Raw genomic sequence first — 26,108 nt, 5'->3', positions numbered from 1 at the left:
TATTTAATAAAGCCTATGTTTATTTCAGAATGAATGTATAGCAGAAGTATTGTTCATTGAACAACCAATTAAAATTACTACTCCTTGCACTCTATTTATTCATAAAACCAAAAATCTGCAAACTCAACAACTTGTAGTAAAATTCCATTTTGTCTGTTCCAAAGACAGAATTATTGAAATGTTATCTTTATAACAACAGTCACACAGTAAAGTCTGCAGCAGTGAAACCTGATACAAAACCAATTGTTTTTTCCCTAGCCACGGGATTTAGGAAATTTCAGGCATTAGGAAAAAGACTTCAGATTTTGTTTGCTGCTTTTTAATTGAGTGCTGAAGTATGCTACACAAATCTACTTGCTTCAGTTCTCTTCAGCAAGTGATTATAATGTAGAATTTTTAAGAACTTTACAGTAAACAAACCCCTTTCAGCAGGAGAAAGCCTCTAACTTCAACTTATTTTTGTAGAAACATTTCTCCAAATCATTTGGACTCCTTCTGTTCTACTTGCTCAGAAACATCTGTCTCAAATTCTTGTTTCAAAGTATCAAATTAAAGGAAGGAATCTCAACATTTTTTATGTGTTATTTTCCTGTAAACTACTGCTGTCACTGTCGTGAGACTCTATGTAAAAAGAAAAGCAACCTCCATTTCAAAACAGTGAAACCATGGAGGCAGTTATTTATTAAAATATTTGACATCAATTCGAAGCAACTATAATTTTTTAAAAACATATTTCACTGAAATATTTACTTATTTTTCTTTTATCTGTGTTTTAGAAATGCTTCAGGAATCTTAGTGTTCATCCCTTGCATCAGTAGGACAAAAACCTGCAGGGCACTAATCTCTGAAGAAGAGTCTTCCCAGTTCCTTCTGACTAACATCTAAGATTTCTATTCTTTCAGTAGAAATAGGTGGCAGTCAAAACTCCTCAGCTCCTTGATAGAAATCTGAAGCACTGTCACAGTTTACAGCAGTCATTAAAGGGGGAAATGGACTCTTCAAGCTACACAAATCACAAGAGATGGTCTCCTTCATTCATCCTGCCAAAAGTTTATAAATTAAAAAAATCCTCAAGTTCATTGGACAGTCATTATTCTTCCTTCCTCTTTCATGGCACTGAAGGCACAATGTGGCTTAAAATTAGTTCTTCCAAAAGGAGAAGTACTGACTTAAAGAGTGACCATGTAGACAAGTCCAGATTTTAATCCAAATCCTAGTTTTAAAATTCCAGCGGTTAAATTCCCATATGATGCTGTGAGGTGTTCTCTGCAAGGCATAGTAACCACCCTATACCTCAACTGCATTTCTGTAATCCCATCAAATTCTGAATTTTGTCTTCGTTGTTTTAACGTAGATAGTTCAGACACCTATAAAGCAATTACATTTACAGCCAGCTTCTAATGTGTACCAGCAGTCTGACACAGTGGAAACATTTCTATGGTATCAGACAGATGAAAGAACAAATCCTATTCCTTTTCATTCCGGGTGGTATTCTCAGCCCTTCCCAGAAGCCCTATCAACTAGATGTCTTTTACTGCATGCCTTGAAGCTACTTTACACAAAGAGGAGGTGAAAGGAGGAGGAAATTCCAGACCTGAAGCATGTGCCACCTTTTCAGATTAAAATTCCTTGTCAGTTGACTAGTACAGCAAAATCACAGCCAGAAGTCACTTATCAAAAGTTCTGCTCGCTATCTACCTTGCAGACAAGCTCTCTTAATCCTAGAATTAAAGACACCACAATCTAAAAAGGTTTGGTATTCAAGATCACCACTGTAAAATATGGATTGGCCAGCATAATTTCCCCAGGAATTCTTCTTCTTTCCTGCCAAACTGATAACACTGAATGTGTTTAGTGCCTTTGAATGGTAAAAATTTACATTTTAGAGTTCAGTCACTGCTGCTGCAGGTTTAGATGTATATTAGGCAGGGCACTGTAATAAGTACAGCACACTCCTCCAGAGTCATTACTTGAATAAGGAGAGTGAAGAAAAACTCAAAGATTGTTGTTCACTGCCAACCTGCTGGTGGCTGACCCACAGTCATCAACAGCCACAGTGTTGGTGATTCTTGGGAAGTCCTCAAGCCAACTGACCCCCTTGACCTGTTTCTCTTAACTCCTTGTTGACAAGTATCTACCCTGTCACTGCTACAATGGTTCCTGGCCAACTGCATAGAAGGACTTCCTCTGGAGCCATAACTTACACTTGTTGCAGAGAGTACAGCTCGTTTCACCACAAATTATAAACTCATTATAAAACTAGCTGTTAAAAAAAGCCTAATTAAGTACTGCAAATCGGAACAAAGCAAATGGAAGCAGGTGAAAATATATAAAACCTTTGGTTCTTAGATTTGCTTAAAAGCATTTTCATGGTTAAATGTGGAATTTGCACCCTTGAAGAAGCCCTGCTTCTATTTGCACTAATAGTAAAACTAATTCTCTTTCAGAACTGAAGTTCTGAGGTATGCATTTTTGGTAATTTTGTGCGTCTTAGGAACGTTGTCTTCAATTATATATGCAATAATGAAATATATAATATCATTATTTCTACAGTCCTGTTTCAAGGCATAAAACTAAGCAAATCATGTAACAGAAACCTCCACAAAACATGAAAAGCATTTTGCATATATATAAAATACAATATAAATAAATAACTAGATGTAACTTGCTTAGTGATAGAGCAAGAGAGAAATCCACTGGCTCCAGAGAAGGACTTTGGGCCATTGTTTCCCTTTTCTGAAGCACATAAGCTACCTGGTAAAATACAATGTATTGGCAAAATAAAATGTACTTCCTGGTATTTTTTATTGACTGAGATATTTATTTAATAATTAATCATCTCCTGAATGAAATGCTTCCACATGTATTTAGCAACGTCTCTGGATGCCTTATAGATGCAGTACACATTGTTGCAAAATGAAAACAGGAGACTGAGCCTCTCTAATTTTAGGAAAATGCAAACAACATCAGGATGACATTTTCTTAACCATTTATTTTCCAAGGAGAAAATAAGATAACTTCACAGTTTCAGGGATGGAAATGCTTCTAAGCAGTAACAGTAAAAGACTTAAGAGAAAGGTTCAAAGTTCTGTGTTAATACAGAACTCCAAATTTAGTTTAAGAACATGGCTGAAGTTGCAATAAGAATGCAACATCTGTACTTCATGTAGGAAACACGATCCCCAAAGTTAGGAGCCTGTATAGAGGAAAACAGTGATTCCAACAATGAGCATCTGTGATGCTACTGATGAGCATGAAGAACATTAAAATGGAATTTATATTCCCTCCCCTCTTTTGTATTTTCTACAGTTAAGAGTTTATTACATACAGAGAGAGGGAGAGTTGAACTATCCAAATTGACAGTTCCTAGTCCAGGGGGACAGTTTGGGTCCACTCACCAGCTCTGAGGCAGAGCTGTGCAGTATTCCCCAGACAGGGAGCCCTGCAGGGCATGCACAATGCACTCCAGTGTCTGCTCCATCCAGAGCTGAGCTGGAGGAAAGGTCCCTGCCAGGCCCAGAGCAGCTCTGCCGAGACACCAGGTTGGTTATTGGCCGTGTTACATCAACACCCCCCTGACACCCGGGTATCTCAATTAGCTCTGGTGCTGCACACTCTGCCTTTTAACACCCTAGATAACCCTGCACCTGACAGAGCATACACAGGTCAACCACAGTGCTTGAGGCCCAAAAAATGATGAGAAGGAGATATGTCCTCTTCTTAGCAGTGCTTACCAGCCCTGAGCCCGAGCAGTGTCCCCAGGAGCCCTGTCTGCTGTGTGCCACGTTTCATTGCAGTGCAGCACTTCCACTGTGCAGACACTTGACAGGTGACAACTGCCCCTTTCCTAACATGGACACACATCTGGAGTCACCACTAACAACTCTCATATTCTTTCTCGGGCATATGGTCTGGCATGAAAACACCACAGCCTGTTGCCGAGTTACTGAATGGGAAATAAAGCCCAAAACAAAGACCCAAGACAAAAAACCCTAACCCACACGACCCCAAAACCAAGGTCAATCCTCTCATTGCCCTTTTATGAATTTAACCGGACTGCACAGTGGCAGCTATAACTTCTGGGGCTGTGATTTGCAGCAGAGCCCTCTGTTTACAAATAGGTAACAAAAATAACAGCAAGAACACACATCTACTAAACTCCACAGTCAACAGATCACGTGACAACTACCAAAAGTGCAAAAAAGACTTGTTATTTCCATTCCTTCAATCGCCAGGAAAAAAAAAATCATAAGATCTTTCAAAAAAACCCACAAAAACCAAAACCTCAAAGAGCTGCGCGTCCGCAAGCAATCAGAACAATGTCAGCTTAGCACTGAAACAAGATCAAAACTACTTCTCTAGATGGAATAAAGTCAAGAAGATGACCCTTTAGGAAAAAAAAATAAGCATTTTAAAACAGGGGAAGAGAAGGGAAGAGGAGGGAAGAAAAGGAGAAGGCAGAAAAAGAAGGAAAAAGTCTGAATGGAAAATACATTTTCTAAAGGAGTACTTTTTTTCTTCCCATAAAACTCGGTCTCTTGGATATGCTAATAAATGGATTTTGATCATAATTTACTACATCACCAACTACAAATTGGCCTTACACGTTGCAGTTTCTCACATCAATCCCTTCTACAAAGACATTAGTGCAGACAAATGGCTCAGGAGGTAATCCATTCACACTGGGAAACAAATTATCCCATAACAATATCCTCAGAGCAAAGTTGTTATAATATAAATATCTACTGTGTAATACAACTACTTAAAAAATTAGAATCTTGTTGAATCAGGACTTAAGCTATGATCATGTTCCTTAAAAATAGCAGTTTATTATCAAAAAAGATCTCACTTGACTCTAACATCTACATACTTAAGTCATTTTATATCTAATAGCACCATTAACATAAATGGGATTACAAGAACGTGTTTGCTTCTTATTTTAAACAGGACTATGAAGGATTAGTGTTACCAATAGCTTATTTCCAGAAAAATAACTGCTCGACCAGTCATAAAGCAAATTTTCTTAATACTAACATTTTACAGGTTTAACAGCTGATCCAAGACGTGATCTTCAGAACACATCACCACTTAAAAAATAATTCAGCCTTTTTCTTTTAAATAAACTGTGCTCAGTGCTCACATGTTCATCTTTTATTCTGCAACACTGATCATAAGAACTGGTTATTTTACAAACATAAGGTATCAGTTTTGATGTATAAACATCACGGTGACTAACAAAACAGAACATCTAAAAATTCTTGGTTTTATGAGAACTTCAACAAAAGAATTCCTATTTTCCTAACAGAGGGACACCAAATGTTTCTGTTGGAAAAAGGAAAGCAGGTTAAGGACAAGACCTTTCCTGTTACAGTAAATGTGTCAAAATAGAGGCCTGTTACCAAATAAAATACTTTTAAGCCTATCCTTCTCCAGAACTCCATAATGACTAATTCCCACTGAACAGGGAAAAGGACAGAAGAACCATCAGTGCCTAGAAAAAAAGCATTAGGATTACATCATTGCCTGTCTGCTAGCCAGGAAAGGAAGAGAGGGATTATCTGAATAGTGAACATCTGGATTGTGTATATAAAGGCAATGAAGGATTTTTATACATATTAGTTCACTGAGTTCCACTGAATTTTTATCTTACAAAGAGCCAGTAGTGCCACGATACGCTTTTATAATGAAAAAACCAACAGGAATTCCAGTGGTCTGGGTTACTGTATTAAAAAATACACAAACAGATTTACCATTCGCTGCTTCTTTACTATATTTAATTGAAAAAATTGACCTTCTTCTTTCTGTTAGGGTTTCAGATACAAAGATTGCAAGTGACATGATTCTGAACTTGAAGAACTGAAATTCAAAACATCCCCATCCCAATACTGTAAAGACTGCTCACAAAAAAATCCTACATGTGAAGTGTTTCCATTTCCTCAGAACACAACTCAAGCCAAATTTGTATTTCCACTATTTTTTTTTTTTTTTACAATACAGCAGAGAGTCCCTGCATAAGCTGCAACTCTAATAGTTGTGTATGGTCTCAAGTAGTTTGTTTACAGCAACTCTATAAAGCTGTTGTGCAAAAAAATCAGCTTTATTCTAGTATTTTGCAAAGAAACATTCTTACCTTGAACTGTTAAAGTCGCTGATGCTTCAGCTTTTCCAACCATATTTTCTGCAACACAAGTATAGGATCCCATGTCTCCTGCCATAACTTTCCGGATTTTCAAGGTATGATCATCACGGATTTCATATCTTTAAATACACACAGTAATAAACAATGAATAGGAATAATGGAACTTTGTACAGTTTCTGCAAAGGGTAAAGGTATGGTGGGTTTGCTCTCAAATATCCTTATTGCTGTATTTCCCATAAGGGAAAAAAGTATAAGCACATAAATTGATAATGCAAAATAAAGTTTTAAGAACAAAATATATCTAAATATTTGAAAACTTTATTCTGATATTACTTGCAACATGAGTTAACTGACAGCAGAATTTCATAAGCATAATACAATTGTAAAGCCCTAACACAGAACATTTTTATTGCTAAAATTCTTTTAACAAGTAAATACAATAGTAGTTATTATTCTCCCTACAATTTTTCCATCTGAATGATTTTTTTAATATGGTTGAAAAGAAAATATTGTACTCAAGAAGATCAGAATTGCTTGAAAGTCAAGATAAATCACAATTCATTTTTTTTTTTTTAAGAACAATGTGGCCTTTTACCACTTTCTCTCCTTTCATCACCTTTTTCGCTTCTTTGTATAATGCAGTCAATGTGTTTCTCTTTATGGTAAATAGATTTTTCTCTTAAAAATTATGTAGTTTTTATTAAAGCTATAGACTAGGCTAATAGGAAGCTGGATTTGGATGGCTGAAGCCAACTGTTAAAGCGTTTCTTTTTTCAGTCCACTCCCCCAATAGTTTTTAAAACTGATAATTAGAATTTCAAAGTAAGTAAATAAGTAATTAATCCATCTATGTCTGTCTGTCTGTCTGTCTGTATGTATCTATCCATTCATCTATTTATCTATCAGAGAATGTATTTATTTTTAATAAGGTGTCTTACTTTTTGTCCTGAATTAAAGCAATGTCAGAAAAACCAGTTAATTGGAAACTTGGCAACAAAAACATGTACAACCAAGGCAGCTTTCTACACTACCAGACTACATTTTATACCAATTGCAATTCCAGTATATACTTCTTGATGTTGTAATCTATTCTACTATTTGTTATACGATCTCCAAAACTTTTAGTAATCACAAAAGTCTCTTCAGGTGAAGAATTAATGTGTATCTGATATTACTGACTGAACTGGGTTATTTTTTGTCATGTGTTGTTGCAACAACTTGAGAAGAGGCTGTTCTTAACTTTCAACACAAATTGTAACTTTAGGTAGAGCGTAATGGTAATTAGAAACGTCTTCTTAGATCAAGACAGGCCTTCTCTATTCATGAAAAAGAAATTTTGGCTGTCAAATGTTGAATGGCCACATCATAAAAAGGTAACTCCATGTATTGTACCTTGCTTTTGGTAACTCCCCATCATCTTTCCTCCACCTTACTGTAGGGACTGGGTCACCTCTTGCCTCGCACTTAAACTCCGCGCTGTCATCCACAGTTACTGCCAAATTACTCGGTCTCTTCACAAAAGATGGTCTCTCTAAAGGGAAAGAGAAGAAAAAAAAAAAAAGGATTAATCCAGCAGTTCTGCGTCTGAATCACAGTTGTCACTGAACTGTGGCTGTCAGAGCGAGGGGAGCAGAGTGACAAATCTGATGGAGGTGCCTCTGCCGCCGCTTTTCTCGCTCACAGCCCCAAGCAGAAGATCTGTAGCCCTGCAGATGGCCAGCACTGTGGACCTCAGCACGAGGCAGACACTCTCAGCAGTGGCTCAGGATCCAAGCAGGGACTTCCTTACTTCTTACACATCCCTGTCACAGCTAAAGGAAAACACAATCTAAACACAAAATCTAAATACACATCCATCCTCTGATAGAAAGCTGCAATGACTCAAACGACCTCTCATCTGCTGCACTGCTTCAAAGAGACAGAAGGCACAAACCAAACATTGTCTCACTGGAGGTTTTGTCTCAGTGGAGCCTCTAAATTTGAAGGCTAAGTAAGGCCCAGCACAGTATCTCTAGGAAGCTGTTTGCAGGTGTCAGCAGCAGCAAGTGTTCGATGCAAGAACTTCCAATGCTACATTAGAAAGGCAACATTTTCTTTCACTAGCACATATAAAGTAAAGCAAGCCAAAAAAAAACCCCAGAATGTCTTCTCTGTAGTTTTTGTTCATAAAAATTACTGTTATCCCAACTTATATTGGAAGACATAGATGATCCAAGTCCTGGCTCACCAGAGTCAGATTAATTGCTGCATATTTGTCCTCAGAATTTCTGAAACAAAATGGGATCACAGTACAGGCTGTGCTATTCTGGCATCCCAGATATTAGCTGCAAATTTCAGGAAAGGTATTGACACACTTTTCTACCCGCAACAGGGTTCAAAGTTTTATGGTGCTGGGCTATTCATATTTTCATAGTTCCACACCAGGCTGGAGTGTAATAAGGTCTGCACACTCACAAGGAAAAAAACTGTTTTAAACGATTTCTGGGATACTCCAGGAATGATTACCCATCTAAAAAAGCAGCACCAGATGACAACAGCATGTCCATAAAAGAATTGGGAAGGTTTAACTGCAGAGTGCAGGGAAGGTTTAACAGGAGAGCACTTGGCAGGTTCCTTTGCCTGAGGCAGATGACCATTTTGCCTATAAACCTGTGAAAGCTCTGAGGGAGTTGAGAAGGCAGTTGCATGTTTTGACTTGCATTTATTAAAGATATAAATATCATCTCCTTGAAACTGGAAGAGTCTCAAGCCGTTGGCACCATCAGGAAGTGCGAATACCCAAAAATACGTCACAAATTTCTCACAGAAGTACAAAAGCACCCAACAGAAGGATAAAAAGACAAGCCCATGCTCTTCATGTCTCACATTTGTGTTTGAAAGTGGCAGTTCTAAATATTACTCTGACTTCGCAGATAAAGATACAGAGATTCAGTAATATAAAAACTTAGTGAATGGTTCAAAAAGTACTGAAGTGGAAATGTGAACTGAACAAAGTCCTATTAAAAAAGCTTCCTTTACTCTTGAGGATGTCAAGACCAGCTGGACACTTATGCTGTAGAAAACTTAACTTTGCTGGCAATATTAGGAAATAATGTTAAATTAAATAGCAAGTTGATCTTTAAGCTGTCAGTTCTAGACTGGGTTCATATACAAGATGTGAGAAATAAAACAGAGATCTACAGAATGTAGCTGTGAATTTAAAACGACACAAATACAGACAACCCCCTCTGCACTGGCCCCTTCCTTGTAGGTGCTGAAAAAACCTGAAACCTGAATGCAAGAAAAGAACATTTAGGATTAAACCTCAGCACAAGAATAGTTTGGGGGAAAATATTCAACTTAATTATGCAAGAGAAAAAAGACTGATCTGGTAAGTCCAGGACTGCTGCCTGACTGCAAAACCCACAAGAGGTACATTGTTCTCTAGATCAGTCTCCTAAAAGAAGACTAATGGACTTCCACGAGTTTTTGTCTGCCCATTCATAACACTCTTATTCAAATGCAGAAACGGATAAGGGAAATCAGCACTGATTTCAGTATCTATCTTTGTCACACGACTATTTGGTACATACAAGGAAAGCTTAGCAAGGATCACTTTGAAACTGTCTAATATTACAGTTTCTGGCATTCTCCCTCTGATCTAAAGCAGAGACCTAAAAGCAAAAGTTCAACTTCTAAATAACCAAAACCCATAAATGGAAGATTTATGTAGAAATATTTTAATAGATGAAGTCAGCATATTTCTCGTGCTTTTTCAACTTAAGTCTGAGTTGAAAGAATAAGGTGTATTAAGGATTTCTAGACACACACCAGTAAGACATTCAAAGTTTTACTGTCCTGTTTGAAAACAAAACCTCACTAGTTTCCCCAGGCTGAAAATCAGAAATATGTTTGAAGGAAACACGAGATGAAGAAAAAGCCAGGCAGACCTCTGCCTGCAATGCCTCCCTCTTATGGGTGTTTAGCAAGAGTACTATTTTTTCAGCCTAGGTTACCAAATATCCCACGCCATGATCCCCTGGTTGGTAGTAGACTAGTGATGAGCTATTAACTGGTACAGTTAAATAGGAGCCTGGTGCCAGGGCTTCACCCATGTAACTACAACTTACTTTCAATTTTAGATTTTGTTTGGAAGTTCTATAAGTCTATTTGACAACAAACTTCCCCCAAAAGTGCTTCGGAAGTCTTTGTAAAACAAAACCAAAACAGTGCAGTGGATCACAGAAAGTCTTCCTTAGCTTCTAAGGGGTTACACACCACTGTCTTGCTTGGATATTCAGTTTGAACAACTTCAAGATGGCACACAAACTCCTTTTTATTATGGAAACCCCTGCTTCACAAAGGACTCTGAACACATCTTCAAGTTGCCTGAGTCCTAACTCCTACAAAGTAGTGAAGACAAATAAAAGTGCCAAAGACTAACAGGACAGCTATTAAACATGAATTTAAAAAAAATCCCCAAATCAAAAACCAAACAACAAAAAGAGTCACAGAATCACAGAATATGCTGAATTGGAAGAGACCCACAAGGATCATCGAGTCCAACTCTTAGCCCTGCACAGGCTATTCCCAAGAGTCACACCAAGTGCCTGGGAGTATCATCGAAACACTTCTTGAACTCTGTCAGGTTTGGTGCTGTGACTACCTTCCTGAGGAGCATGTTCCAACCACACTCCGGGTGAAGAACCTTTTTCTAATATCCAACCTAAACCTCTCCTGACACAACTTCAGGTCATTGCCTCGCATCCTGAAAAACAACAACAACAAAAGAGCTGCAGCAGCACTGTGATGGAAACCACTGTGCTATGAACCATGCCTTGGATGGTGATAAAACATATATTTATTTTCCAGAAACAATTAAGTTACTTCAAGCCTCCCCTATTTTAAAGTAAAATGGGAGATATTTTGAATGAAAACTACCAAAGATGCATCTGCAGTGAACATGAGGGAGTTCTTCCATGCTGAAGAATTCTGAGATTGCATTTGGAGTAAAAGCTTTGTTTCTGCAATAGCAGCAAAAAATGTAGTTTTCAGCTAAGCTCAGTTATCTTAAATGAAAACACATTTTTTGATGCTGAGAGGAACTATCATTAGGATCACTTGAATAAGCAGACCTGTTGTACTCAGTACACACAACTGCAAATGAAAGAATAATTATTTAAAATAGAAACTTAGAATAATTCTGATTTTCTTCAGCAAGATGGAAAAGTTAAGCCTCTGCTTCTTAACATTTTTGCTTTGCTATTATTATACAATACTGATCCAATCAGTGGACGCTGGAATTATTTTCAGTTTGAGAACTAAGTATGAAAGTGTCTTCTGATAGAAAAAATAGTTCCAGGTGGACTGAAGAGTCATTAACTGCCTCCTATTTGCTGGAACACAATCGTGACTAACAACATTTTCTACATTTTCAATAGATGAGAATGACCGTTAATAAAAAGTTTACCAGGAAAAATGAAAGTTTGACATTTTCATCAACAAAGTCTTAAAGGAGGAATTCTTACCCAAAACAGTGAGCTCTGCAACTTCACTTTCACGTTCTCCAACCATATTTGTTCCAACACAAACATATTTTCCAGCATCATTCTTTCTTGTGTATGTGATCATAAGCTTTCCTCCTCTGATCTAGAACAAATCAAAGACGACAAAAATACCTTAATATGAATTAGCGACTTAATAATATCGACTTGAAAAATATTTTGTTACAGATAATGAAACAAAAGGAACCAACAGTGATTTTCCAAACCATATAAAAAAAAGTGAAAAAAAAGTACTATTAGCCCAACTTCTTTCTCTTATACAAAAAATATCCCTCTGAGTTTTATATCAGTATTTTAAAACCTCTCAGATTTGGATCCCTATTACTCTTTTTTTTTTTCATTCTGCATAACGTAATACTGGCTGTTCAACGGCCTGTTAAATGCTTGTTGGCCAGAAAACCTACAATCCCTTCCCATGTACTGATACAATCAGGTGGAGAGTAAAAATTAGTACTAGACATAAATCTCATTTTCACATCAAGTGCTGCAATTACTTTTTCTTGACAAGAAAGATGTGTATGCTATCCTACTGCTGGTTGTGCTCATTATTATTTATGAATTTTGTGTTTGTTTTGGTTTTCATTTCTTAAGGAAGTGAAGGAAATTCTTTATTCTTTAGTTCTTTCACCTTTAAATTAGTAATTTTAAAGGCTGATAAGCAGATGGGCAGAAGCAATTAAATTCTTAGTGGGAAATGAATAATGTTCTGCTCTTAATTTTGGATTCAGCTTTTGGAAGATAACGGAATACAAATAACCCCCAAATCAGAAAACACACTTACCCTCTGTGATTCCAAATCTTATTATGTTATATAAAAATTCCTATTAAACGCCTATGAAAATATCTGATCTTCCTTTAAAACTATTTATTCTCCCACTTTGTTGACCGAAGGGTTGAACAAGTTTCAAAGTTCACCAAAACGCAGCAAAATTTGTATAGGCAGCTGAATACATTACTTCAACACACAAAAATGTTACTTAATTGCATTAACTACGTTTTGAAGTGAACATATGCTTAAGAGTCAAATCACTTGTGAAAACCACCGCAGTTCAAGGCAGGGGTGGAAGTCCACAACAAATAAAAGCCACATATGTAGCTACATGAAAGGGTCTGATGCGGTCAGTGACAAGGAGGAGAGTGTTCTCAATATGAGGCATTTAGCCAGAGTTGCCTGCAGCTAGAAATCTATCCCTGAAAATTTGACATCTTGAGCAGCGTTGGGCTCTTATTATCGTTGTAAGATGTGGGCGCGCGGAGATGACAGTCAGTTATTGAGATAAATGGACGTGCACGTGTAACGTAGGTAGTGTTGCATACAAATTTCATCCCGTTGTCTTTGGCACTCGCTGCTTGAGAACAGAAGAGAAATGTCCTTTGTCATCCAGGAAGCCAGTAACGCCGAAATTTCAGTGGGGATTTGAGGCATGAAGAATGAAAAAAACAAAGGTGGCCTGCAAATACACATTTTTCAAGAATCTACGTGAAGTTTTAGACTGCTGACTGCCTGAACTGGTAAGCAGGAGCAGGGAATGTAAAATATAACTAGAAGTCTATCTATAATTATTACTGGTTTACAGCTCCCTAAATCATAGAAAGTGATTTATTTTCCAATTAATCTATGCAAGAAATTTTAAAAAACAGTTTTAGAAAGATTTCCACTTGTGGTTTTTGTATATCCAAATACACATGCAGAAATATATACTTTTCATGTATATCAATAATGAATGCACTGGATTTAACAAAGAAATGTATTTACATATCACAGGAATTTACCAACTCATCTGATGATTTCAAACCCATGTAAACTGAAAGCAGTGATTTTCATACGTCCTCTATGTCCCACTGACATTCAGTAGCATTCGTGCTTCTCTGTTATTTTACCACTTAATAAAATCCCACTTGAATCCATTACAATATGACACAACTGCATTTCTTGCAGAAATTTTAACCTCCAGCAAGAACTATCCTAGGAATTTCTTGTAGGAATCACAAGACTCTTCAAAGCATAGATGGAGAGAAGCAGCATTAAAGCAGAAACATATGAACAACTAAAAAATCATTGAAAGCTGTTTTTCTTCCAAGTTATTTGAGATTTAGATAAGAAAGAAGAGGCAGAGGAAACATTCCCTCATGGATGTTGAGGCAGACTTCCTAAGATGTGACATGCCTACTGGAGGAAGCCGTGCTTCCAAGATGGAATTCTGAATGCATTTGCAAAGGGTTTTCCTTTGCTGATCTTCTGTTTGTTTGGTTGTTTTTCTTAAAATGTAAGAAATGTTTAGAACTTTAGCTACAGTGATGGCTATGACACATGGAATTGTGATGAATTACACAGTTACAATAAAATGTACCACAAGTGGATGTGGAATTACACATCTGTAACTGGAGCAGCCACAGATGGCTAGAAAAAAAGCAAACTTCCACTGGTGGGTGGTTGGTAACTACTAAAGTTTTTCATTAAATTGTAACAATTAAGTACCCACCATCTTGGTAAAATTGATCAAGCCCTTCTGTTTATTGAGACAATGCAAATGAAAACTGCAGTTATGACAAACTTATGTTGTCTGTGTGCAATGTTTGCCACTTTTCCTCACAACAGGAAACCCCAGAAATACCTATGGACTGTAGACCAATGGCTTTAAGCAAGAAAGGACACGATGAAACACATTCATGTGAAATTTGGTAGGAACACATAAAGAATCACTGCTACCTTTCTTTGTCTTACTAAGTTCATGTTCACTAAGTCCAGTTCATATCCAGCATTTAGAGCAGTAAAGACTCAAATCACTTTTGGTGATAGTATCTGAAATCCTGCAAATTCCAATTATAGTCTGTGGATACTTAACAGTTAATGAAGGCATTTTAATCTGAGTGCTTTGGCTCTTCTCATATTTTTGCCCCTGCCCCAGACTACACCAGCTGGACTTTATAGCAGCAAATGGTATAATGGCTCGAAAAGGGGATAGGCAGTGTGCCATTACACCCCAAAACTCCAGAAGAGTTGTTGCCATATCGAATATAAAGGTAAGTCCTTTCTTCCCCGTAAACAAGATACAGCAAAAAGTTTTATTGCACTACTCTGGTAGATACTGTGTGCCATGGGAAAAGAATCACTCTGCTAAACTGCCAAAGCTTTCAGTCCAGTTCTGAAAGTGCCTGCCGTGTTTCATTTATACCGAAATGAAGCCAAGCCACTTTTTGACTTTTCACACCTCTTCAGGGTTTTGTTCTGTCCTGTCCCTACCAGCAGGTCTATCAGGGCTTTGCAAGTACAGGTAATACAAGAATAGCACTGAATTCTAATAAGAGAAAAAGATTGTGATCACAGATGATCTTCAGTTGCCTGTAACATGTATGGATTATCATCTGCACACTGAGAGAACATATGATAGTATGCTGACTTACAAAGACTTACTGAAAGCTATTATCTATGACCTGCTTGCCTGACCACATTTTGCTCCTCATGAGTAAATTGCTCATTCAAGCAAGTCCACTTCATTTATCTCTTTAAACAATAGTCAGAGATGTTCATACAGAAATCTCGAGGCACCCACAGAGTTAACTAGGTCCAGAATTGTAAATTATGGCCACCCAGCAGCAAAAAATCATATACAAATAATGAATCAACTCAGTCAGCCAATAAATCAAATCCATAAAAACTTACCCAAGGGTTCTACAACATACCACCAAGTATTCAGTATAGCTGTACACACATTTATTCTTATTCTAAGACCATATTTTATATACCTATGTGTGTTGTGTATATGAGTGTAAATTTCTGCATGTATAAATCCATATCCATCTGTCTGTGTTAAGAAATATTTTTATATATGTGGGTGATTCATTTACTTTTCACAGAAATGTGCTATGAAATATGAGACAGAACGAAGCAATGAGAGAAATGCTTGGGAAGTCCAAATATAAAGGTGACAGACTTTTTTTTTTAAGCTTTCCTTTAGCTCCTAGTTTAGTTCTATTTAAGAAATGAAATCTGCTCTATTGCAAAATAATTCTAAAGCAAACTTTAATCCAAAGGAAAATGAAATTTAGACTACAGAATGAAATACTGGCCTCTGTTTATATAGCCATGGTTTCTGCATATGTGATACCACAAATTTCATCTATTTCAGTCTTTTACAATACAGCATACATGACAACACATTTTATTTAAATGGAGAGTGATGGGCATGTGATATTAACCTATCAGACACAGTCTTTGCTCTAAAAGCTACCAGCTAATTATAAATGACAATAAAACAGTTAAAGAACAAGGCGAGTAAAGGCAATTGTAATTAATAGTGTCACCAAGTAAAATGTAGGTTTTAATTCTTAGTTAAGAAACAAGTAGTTTTCTCATCTTCCTTTATGTGGTCCAGCATCCCAAAATATCCATAAAATGACTTGCAGCATGGAGTGTAAAGCATGGAATGTCAGCAATAGAAGACAACTTTGCAGTTTCAACAAAGTTGAACAAAAAAGAGTATAAATGACTATCTATCTTAAATTTTTATTTAAAAATTTGTATTTTGTTCCAAGCTTTGTGAATCCCATGCAGTCTTCCCTATCTATTATAGCACGCTTAAATATCAGACGCTAGACATCAAAACATGTTTGGAACAGGTCTCCACCAATGATTAAAGTTTGTTCTTGTTTAACTTCAAAGTTCAGACAGAGGAGTCTGTCCTGCTTTCCGTTCCATTCTCTGGAACCCCAGGAAGGTACATGCTGCCTCCTCCAGATCAAACACACAAAAAATTCTATTTGAAAGTAGTCTGAAACATTCTTTCAAGTGGTCTTCCTGTGCTGTAAATCTGTCATGACAAAGTGCAAGTCAATTGTTCCCCTCTACCTTCAGGCCTGTCAGTATTGCAAGACTGTTTTGTCGGTCTGTATGGTAGAGTCTAAAGGACGGTACAAAATGCATAGTAAGATTGCTTTACGTAAAAAGAAAGAGCTTTTAAGGTAGATAAAATGACAATAGACTCAAGCTGCTGCTTCTGGCACCCCTGCCAATCCAGATAGGATACATCAGAGTCAGAATCAGATTCAAGTCTGCTCCTAAGACTCCCTTTCTCACTTTTATGGCCTCATTATTAACGGTTGTAACCACAAGATGATGGATATCTACAAAGGCTTAAGGTTTATCTGTGTCCTGAATTGCTTGGTGACTTCAGAGGCAGCTGAAAGTTATTCAGCCCTTGCCATTATCACAAGGCATCAAATATCAGAATTACCACATGTGTTTGATACTTCACCCAACAAGATCATGGAAACAGCCAAGATATATGCAAAATGTCATAAATCAAACTCAGAAAAGAAAAATCCATACTTCAGCATACACAATTTTCAAAAGTTTTAAAATTGTAATGATCCCAAACTTACTTTCTACAAACATTTGGCTTTTGTTAATCACAAAGGAAGATTTAATTCAAAATAATCCATATTGGCTCACATTAGTCAGAACTGATTTCTGAACAGACAGTTATGTTTATATGACAATATATGAACCAGGAAAATATTTCCCGGGAATGCTTTCACAGCTACAATACAAAACATTTACTATGTAATACTTCCTTTCTTATTACAAACCAAGATTAAAATCCCATAACTGAAGCATGTGACAACTATCTTCATAGCCTTAAACCTGCTCTACAAAGATCTCAAAAGAAAAAAAGAAAAGGACACACAACACCTCAGAAACTGTTTTTCACAGTGTTATTTACTGAGTACAAAAAATGCACTAAACTCAACTCATGGGCAACACATGAGTCACATTCCACGGGTTACTAAAAAATATATGGAACTAGCAATCTTTGTGCAACACACAAAGAAGGTCCAATATAGGAACGACGTGTCTGTAATGACAACTGTAAATTTAACCTCATGTATGAGTCTGCCCTGGATATACTGGTGCATAGGTAGCTTTCACTGCAATCAGTGATTGAAATCAGAAATAAAAGTGAACTTGAACTGAACTCAACGTCTGGTATGTCTTCTTTTCTCTCCCCTTTAGCAAGTCAGATGATTTGAGGTATCAGTTACATAGCAATTTTCTTGTAAGCATCACCACTACTGTGTTATTTACACACCTCCAAGGACAAAATCTCAGACCAGCCAGGGTTAATTTGCCACACAAAATCTCTCAGTTTTTAATTACGTTACCTAAAGAATCACAAATGTAATATGGAAGAATAATACTAACAAACCACACATTTTAAAACACATAAAAAAATCCTACCTGGTACCCATAAAAGAAACTACATAACCCAAATCTCCAGAGGAATTTAGCAGCCCGTTTCCCACTGAGAGTGCCCACACTGCAAAAGACAAGCCAAGGACACTCTGAGAGCCTGTGTTAAAAAGTCACCATGGATAAAGCCAAGGGTGGTTTTGTATCAGTTCTCCAGGGAGCCCAAGGGCCCAGTTACATGACCAGACCCAACTCTGCAGTAACTTTGCACGGTGCAGAGCACTCCTAAACCCTGCAGACAGCACCAGAGGTGAAGGGAGGAGTACAACTACCATGCCATTTCAGAGGGGTACAGGCTCTGATGGTGATTTTGAGGGGATCCCAGTTCCTAACAGTCATCGTCAGCATTAACCAATGTTGTCTTACTCTTCTAAGGCTGGGGTTAATGTTATCAGAACAACAACATGGATTTAAAACAACTGTATATCATGGGGTGCATTTCATCAAGAGGAAATTTCCTACTTTCCACTAAGGAGAGAGGAGCTGTGCAGAGCCAAAGTCTTCAACAGCAGAGTCCTAACTTTCAACTTCTAAGCTTAGAAGCATGGATAGATAAAAATTCACCAAAACTTGTAATCTGAAGAAAGATATTTTTCAGAGTGCAGATCTCTCACAGCGACCGCTCTAAAATATGAGTTTTTTCAAGGTCCTTATATAGGGTCTTCTATAGGGAACTGTTCTGACAGGACTTGAGTTACCAAGAGATTTGAAGTAGAAGTTCATAGGTCTTATTATACCATGAGCTCCCACAAGAAAACGAAAGACTTTCAACATGCAAACCCAAGGTTTTCCTGGAGTTAAAAGTACAATTGTGAAACAACAACAAAATGGTCACAGTTTGAGAACAGAGGACAGAAAAAGAAATGAATTATTCAAAACTTTTCTCTTGGCATGGTCTGTGCAGCAGGTCATTATTTTCAGCTGTGGCTTCAGTCATTCAGTGACCTTCTGAGATGCAGCAGTTTTGGCTCAGACTCCCACTTGTCTCGAGGAGAAGGCACATCCCCTCTGAGACTGGCTGCCCACTGCTGGCTCCTTGCTGAAGGGGATGCAAATCACAGGCTCCCGGATCCTTCCCGTGACTGCTGCACTTCCTGCACTAAATTGCCTGTGAAAGCTTTCCTCCCTGGAGCTGGCACAGCAGCTTCCCAAGGGAGGAATGAGTTTCCGTGTTCCTCTGGGGGTAAACCTGAGCTCTTTATGGCAGAGAACACAAACAGAAAACCAAACTAAGCAAATAAAATTAGTCACAGGTGACAAAAACGCAGTGGATTCTTTCATACATTTCCAAGTTTGTGTTTTGACAGTTTTAAATTTTGAGACATATTTGACTTCTCGTTCAAAACATTTTCTTTCAAAACTTTATAATCAAATTTACTTCCGAAGGAGTGTTGGCCCTGTCAAGTAAACATTATGAATAAACAAATATTCTGCAAAGCTAACCTTGAAAAAATATAAAATGTTTTCTAACATAACTAAAACCCTACTGATTCTCTGACTTTTGACCAAGATGACATGCCATGGAAATGAGACCATGCTGCAAAAGGAGCATATAAATCTGTGTTAAGTTTCTATTACATTTATCTCTGACTGAGACTAAGCTTAGTAAAACTCTAACTTTTATAGGACTGTACTGGTCAGACAAAGTTGTGAAAACATTAAACCTTTCACAGCATTTGTGTAACACTGTCAAAAAAAAAGAAAACATGCACCACAATGATCATATTTCATGAACAGTTAAACACAAAAGTCATATATTAATCTGCCACATTTCACCCTTCCGTCAACAATCACTGCAGCTCTCGTGACTGCAGTACATGCAAATCATAAATCACAGATTTCCTTGTATTTTCTCTGGTCTTCACACAAGCCTTGTGTTACAGGACTGAGGCAAAAGCCTGCAGTCACAGGCAGTCACAAGCAAATCTAAGCGTAACCTTCATTTTTGTTGACACTGAAAAATCAACTGGGCTAGACATTACAGCTACAGAAAGGCTCCTGCTTGGAAGATGCTAGAATTTAAACTTACAAAGAATAAGGAGAATGTATGCACAGAGAGGTAAAGATCAAATCCCCCAATTGCCCCGGCTCACACAGCAGCCCAGCATCATTACTTTTGTGCTCAACTTCGGATCCTCCAGAGACACTCAACAGGCAATGAATGACCTGCAGATCTCGGGTCCATTCACAAATGTTCAGCCCTCTGATGCCACGGGGGATTACACAATACAAGCTGATCTTTAGCAGCAGACAGTGAAGCCAGGAGCTCCTTGGAGTTTCTTTTCCTCATAAAATAAGCCAGCACAGGTTGCAGTCAAGCAGAACAAAGCACACACTGTTCCCATTCTCTATACATTCCCACTGCCATCCTTTAACCATGATACCCTCACACAGTCGTTGTTTGTGGGCTACTGCAAGGCTGGACACTGGGAAACACGGCTCCAGTGGCAGCAGGAACAGGCTGCCTACCAGTTGGGCTCTTCCCACTGGGCCCTTGCCTTCGGAGCAGCGACCCGCCCATTGCTCAGTGTGTAACTGGAGGCGACTGCCCTGTGAAAAGCCAGAAGGAACGAAGAGATTGAAGCCTGGAGAGTGGTGCCTCTGGCCTTGCCTTGTCTGCTCACGGCTGGGGGCTGCCCGAGCCATTCAGGGGGGCTCTGGAGCCCTACTGGGATAATTGCTTCCTTTGCAGTAGTTTCTTGCTATTCTTCTCAGATGCCACAGTGGCGTTTAAACTCCTGGCACAATTTTTGTTGTTTCTAAAAGGGTATGGTAAAATGCACCAATGGAAAAGGTGGAGAGAGAAACGTGGTTGGAAAGGGGGAAAAACTGTTCTGGACACTAGGAATACTCCCTGCTTGACTTTCCCCGTTTGTATTTACAAAGCAAAGCAAACAACAGCCTAGCTGGTCAGGTTCTGTGGAAATCAGTGTCTCCTGTTTTCTGATGTTTGTTATTGGTGGAACAGGCTTGCAAAAGTGGCAGAGAAATTGAAATTACTCCACACTTTTTCTGTTCCAGCTTGTGTCTGTGTGCATGCTGTTTTTTAAAATTAGTTCTATCCTAACATAAATAAGAAGCTCTGACGTCTCTGTGTGAGCAGCGTAAAAAACACATAATGAATAAGAAGCAATCTTTACAAAAAACTTAAAGTGTTACCTGATCAGATTTCTGTTTGCTTGGTATGAATTAGCTTTTTTATGACAGTGACAGGAAGTTAAAACCTGCATATGCATTCCCACAGTAAACTTTCCTCCCTAAGAACACAGAAAGAGCCTAAACTATGCTTCCAAAACAGATACAAATCCAAATATTGAGTCTGAAGCAAACACTTAACTTTTAAAGACATTACTGTTTCTTTGCCAGCCACTTAGCATGACAAACAGAAAAAAAGGTTATACTTTTGCATTTAAAAGGCTCATCTATGTAACATTCTGGCCAAATTTTTCAAAAGCAGATGGCAAAATTTAGGAGTCCTTTGCGGCTGGGGAAGGCGTGTGGTAGTCAACACTTCTGCCTATCAGATGGACATACTGACACGTCCAGGTAGTTGAGTTTGCAATTCCAGTTTCCAAACCTGGTCCCTAATGCTGACCAAAGGTGCTGCCTGTAGCCCATGGCCTGTCAGGATACACCAAGTGCCATCCTGACCCATCAGGGACCATTTACAAATGGGACATGTAAGAGCTTCCACCTGCTGAAGCCTCACCAAGGTCTGAACTCACCACTCCTGAGACACTCTGCCCCAAATATGTACAAATATTTATAGGAAAACTATTTTAGACTCTGTGTTGTAAGGAATAGGAGGCAAAAACACACTAAAGAATGCCAGGGAAAATTGGACAGGCATTGAAGACAGTATATAAAGGACTATGTTGATAGCATTTATGCAAACAAAAGACCTTATCAATAAGCTTCCGGAGTCTTCTTGCCTCCTTTTCCAACACAAACATTAACAGGATCAACCACTACTGCAATGTGTAAACAAATTACAGTAGGTCACGCCACTACCAAGGTATAACTTGGCAGAAAATGTTGTTACCAGTAAAGATCACCCTCGTTCATCTTAGAGGACATAGATCCCCTGTTTTCACTCATTTATGTCCAGAAAAGCTAAATAATTGATACTTGCTAGCCTTGAAAATTCATTTTTAGTGGAAGACATTCAATGCGTTTTTCAAATTCTGAAAATAAAGGGGAAAAGTTCTAAAGCTCCTTCAGTATGATAAATTAAAAAAGAAATATTCAGCTAACCTAAGACTTCATGAGGTGTGCATTGTACTTTGCACTGTACAATGTACACTGTACTGTGTTTCATACAGAGTTTTTCTAAGACAGTCATATTGTTGACTTCTGAAAAAAAAAGAAAGCCAAATTGTACTAAAAATGAAAGTCAATCATGACCAGAAAAGTAATAATTTCAGTGAATATTTGACAAAGGGGGGGGGGGGGAAGTGTTCTGATGATTCTCTTTGCCTTTCAAATAGTTCCAGATTTGACCAAAGTGCCATAAAATCTTAACTAGTTTTGTCCTTTGATGAGATTCACTTTCAGTGGATTGCAGTGAAATACTACATGTTTTTCCGGATCTAAGATTTGGCAAGAAATGTTTGGTAGAATATAACATGAATATTTCTACTATATTTCAGAAAAATGCTTTAATATTCTTAAATATCTGAATATGAAGTTCTGGAAGATCCTATTAGATTCAAAATTTTGTTCAAGACCTGTAAGAACTGAAGCATATATGCTGTATTATTGATATGACTGCTAATGGTTTCAAACATGCCTGCAAAGAACAAGCTGACATGCAAGCCTTTTGATGCATTGAATATTAAAATATCATCTTTGCTGTATTTAAAGTTGCCTTTAATAATGTGTTAGATTTTGATCTAGGCTCATTCTGCTCACACAGCAAATTGATTCCATAGCAGAATTGCCTGGAAATTTACCACAAAGGTATTAGTTTATGATCTTAATGGTAACTTTTCAACATACTTGTAGCCCAAACAGCAACTCTGTTCCTGAGACGTAAGAGGAGGCAAAAACCAAAGCAGGAAGAGGGATTTAATGAGACACACACTTCCTTGAGGAGCAAAAGACCAGAAGCTCATTAAGTGGGGACTTGGAAGAAAGAATGTATACATATGGAATTCCATTGGAAAGAAATTTCATATGCTAAATGAGTCAGATAGGCACATAGATATTAGAGTGGTTTGAAGTGTTTCTTTTTCTGTACCATGATGTGGTTAAATAAACAATATTTTTCCTTTTCAGAAACTTCTTTTGTGGCACTGTCAACTACTCTTCAAACACTTACACAGGGAAAAACCACTGGATCACACCTAACCGGAGTTAGTCTAATTGTTATGCTATTAAAAGTTTCCAGACAAGCCTAAGAGAAGGAAAATGACGTAAATCTAATTGAAAGGAGTGATTTAAGACTTGTTACATAAAAGATAAATCTAACTGAAAGGAGTGATTTAGGACTTGCTACCTAAAAGACTATTCAAAGTGTTTATAGAGGGGACAAAAAGGATACAATCCTGTCCCAGTATCATCTCACCTCTCTCAGCTGAACGTGGACACAATAAATTTGCATATCATTTGAATCCTGCAGATAGGTACCTAGGTGTAATGTGTGTAGACTTATTTTAAAGACTGCATTTTGTAACAGGTAAGAAGGAGTGAATACAAAAGTAAAAACTACTAGACTGTGGGCTGCTTGGGATTAAAAGTAACCTCCATCAGCAGAAACAAAAATTCCACTGGCATTCTCCACTGTACCAGAATAAATAGGTCATCTTTACTTTATAAGACTTTTCAACATTAGTGGTGTCAATTCAACAATGTGGAAGTCCTTTGAAACAATACAGGAGCTAGAATTAACGGATTTTGATGTCTGTTGGTTTCATTATTTCATGAACACAAAACTGATGGCCATCAACAGCACCCAGAAGCAGGTCTGGTCAACCAAATGGCCTACATGTTTTACCAGAGGACAATCTTGGAAAAAAATAAAGAACTCTACTAAGAGTACATTTAGAGTCATAGAATTGTTAAGACCACCGAGTCTAAGCTTTAATATTGTAATACATATGTGGAAAATCTGTGTCAACGGGTTTCTCTTATAGAATTCCCTTGGCTACATATCAGTGTCACAGACAAGAAAACTATTTTCAAATACTATTTTTCAAATAGTATTCAAATATTTCAAATATTATTTGGTTAGCAAACCAAACTCCATTTTAATTATAACCAGTTAATTATCCAACAGGATAACTTGGTAAGAAAATTCCAAATTAGCAAAGGGACCTTAACCTCTCAGTAGCCAGAACATATCCCACAAAACCAATACTTACTGTTGTCCTTTTGTCTCTCACCATAATTCTTTTTGCACCGTTTAGCAATGTAGTACTGCAAGCAACAGTTCAGGCATGAATCTGTCAATTTTCAAATTTTAATAGGAAATGCTTCCTCATCTTTTGTCTATAGTCAGTAGTTGCTGTTTTAGCTATTTAGGAAAAACAGAGTTAAATCTATAAGTTTTAAAATTTCCCATCTATTTTAACGCAAAATTAGGAAGAAATACAACTCATTCTCAAAAATCAATAAACATTTTGCTATGAAAAACCAACGAGAGACAGACTTCTGTTTAAGTTGTGTGAAACAGTGTTGGTTGATAAAGGCTCCAAAAGCACAGGTATTCCAGACATCACAAGCTGTAATGATGTGTTAACCTTGGTGACGGTCAGAACAGAAGGGTCAAAGGTTCAGCTGGCATCCCTGGGGGTGATCCTTCAAGGTGAATTTGAGACTCATTGACAGGGCAGCACAGTAAAACTGACACTGCAGTCTAAGAAATGTATACGTTACAAAGACGAAGAACTGCCTTTTTCTTGAACTGTTTATTCATAGTAGTGGAAGAAATGGCCTTTGTTAAGATGGCTAAAGTAGGGAGAACACGCTTCGCTACAGTTGAAATCCTAAAAGTGAACATTTTCAAATATCACCTTCTCTTTTTGAATTGGAAATAACTAGCAAAGCAGGCTGACGGGTTGATTTATTCTGGTTGCTCCAGCTGCTCTTGATTTTGCAAATTTTAAAAGTTATCTGCCCATGTCCTACTTAAAATGTTCGGATTGCTAAAGTTAAGGTTTCTCCTCCTACTGAAAAACCTGTTACAACCACCTACATTTATTAACCTCAAGAATAACAGATACAACAGATGACCTCTTACACCACCAAAGTGTTCAATTTTAGGTGACAAAAGCAGAGTAACAGCTGTCACCTCCAGTTGCATTAATTTCTAATATTTGAGAATGACAATGCAAAAGATACTGGCAAGACAGATAACATGTGAATTTTCTTAGCAGAAAGTTGCCTTAATGGCAAATAAGCCAATAAAAACAAGAAGTGAAGCAGTGACAACAATAACAACAAAAAGCACATCAAAAAGAGGTTTCTCTCCTGCTATAAATTACACTATATACTTTCTTGGAGAGGGTGAAACATTAGTCTCAGGAAAGACAGTGATAATACTCACAGTGATTTCAGTAATGCCAGAACTTCACATTGAGAGTTCAGGATGTGTGCAAAGTGTACTTTAGTGAAACACGTTAACCATAGTCATTGTGAATGAAAACTTCCCAGGATTATAGCCATGCAAAGTACCTACTATATAAACATTCCTAATTTATTAAAAACCTTTGAGATCCTTGAATACAAGGGACAATAATCTTAAAACCACTTTAACGCTTCAGCATATAACTTGAATGATAAATAGAGGTTTTCTTTAAAATCACAGAAAATCTCTGAGTATTTGTAGCTGGGCTAGATCCTGCAGGTATTATACCATCATAAGCACCTAGACTGGAACGTGGCCTGAATATGAAAGTAGAGATATGACTCTACTGTTTTGTCTACCAAAAAAACAGCCTTTTTATGATTTAGGATGTAATAACACTTTGCACTTTGGCTAAGTGGCATAACACAGCTTTGTTGCAATAGTGTCAGGTTGCTTTACATGTATGAATTCAGTCCCACAACTCGTGAAATGCTGAATAAGAAGAACTGAACAACTTCAAGGCTTGCCCAAAATGGCACAGGAAGATTGCAGCAGCCCAGCAATCTGCTTTGCTTAGCTTGCAGACTTTCTACCTCAAGGCAATCTTTC

The 26,108-nt window shown here is 37.6% G+C and overlaps 1 protein-coding gene across 4 annotated transcripts in view; it reads right to left on the bottom strand.

Moving 5' to 3' along the window:
- ROBO1 (roundabout guidance receptor 1) overlaps window positions 1–26,108 on the bottom strand; it is a 715,278-nt gene that overhangs the window by 74,330 nt on the left and 614,840 nt on the right. For all 4 annotated transcript variants that reach the window (XM_027710067.2, XM_039387924.1, XM_039387925.1 and 1 more), the window contains 3 exons: window positions 11,647–11,767; window positions 7,532–7,670; window positions 6,131–6,258 (listed from right to left, as the gene is read on the bottom strand). In XM_027710067.2, the coding sequence (XP_027565868.1) occupies window positions 6,131–6,258; window positions 7,532–7,670; window positions 11,647–11,767 (388 nt within the window). The remainder of the gene's footprint in view (window positions 1–6,130; window positions 6,259–7,531; window positions 7,671–11,646; window positions 11,768–26,108) is intronic.

This window comes from Pipra filicauda, unplaced genomic scaffold (genome assembly GCF_003945595.2).
Source record: "Pipra filicauda isolate LSUMZ 115617 unplaced genomic scaffold, ASM394559v2 scaffold59_size3379749_pilon, whole genome shotgun sequence".
NCBI classification, from domain to species: Eukaryota; Metazoa; Chordata; class Aves; order Passeriformes; family Pipridae; genus Pipra; species Pipra filicauda.
Note: the sequence above shows the minus strand (reverse complement) of the source record. Positions and strands in the feature narration are given on the sequence as shown.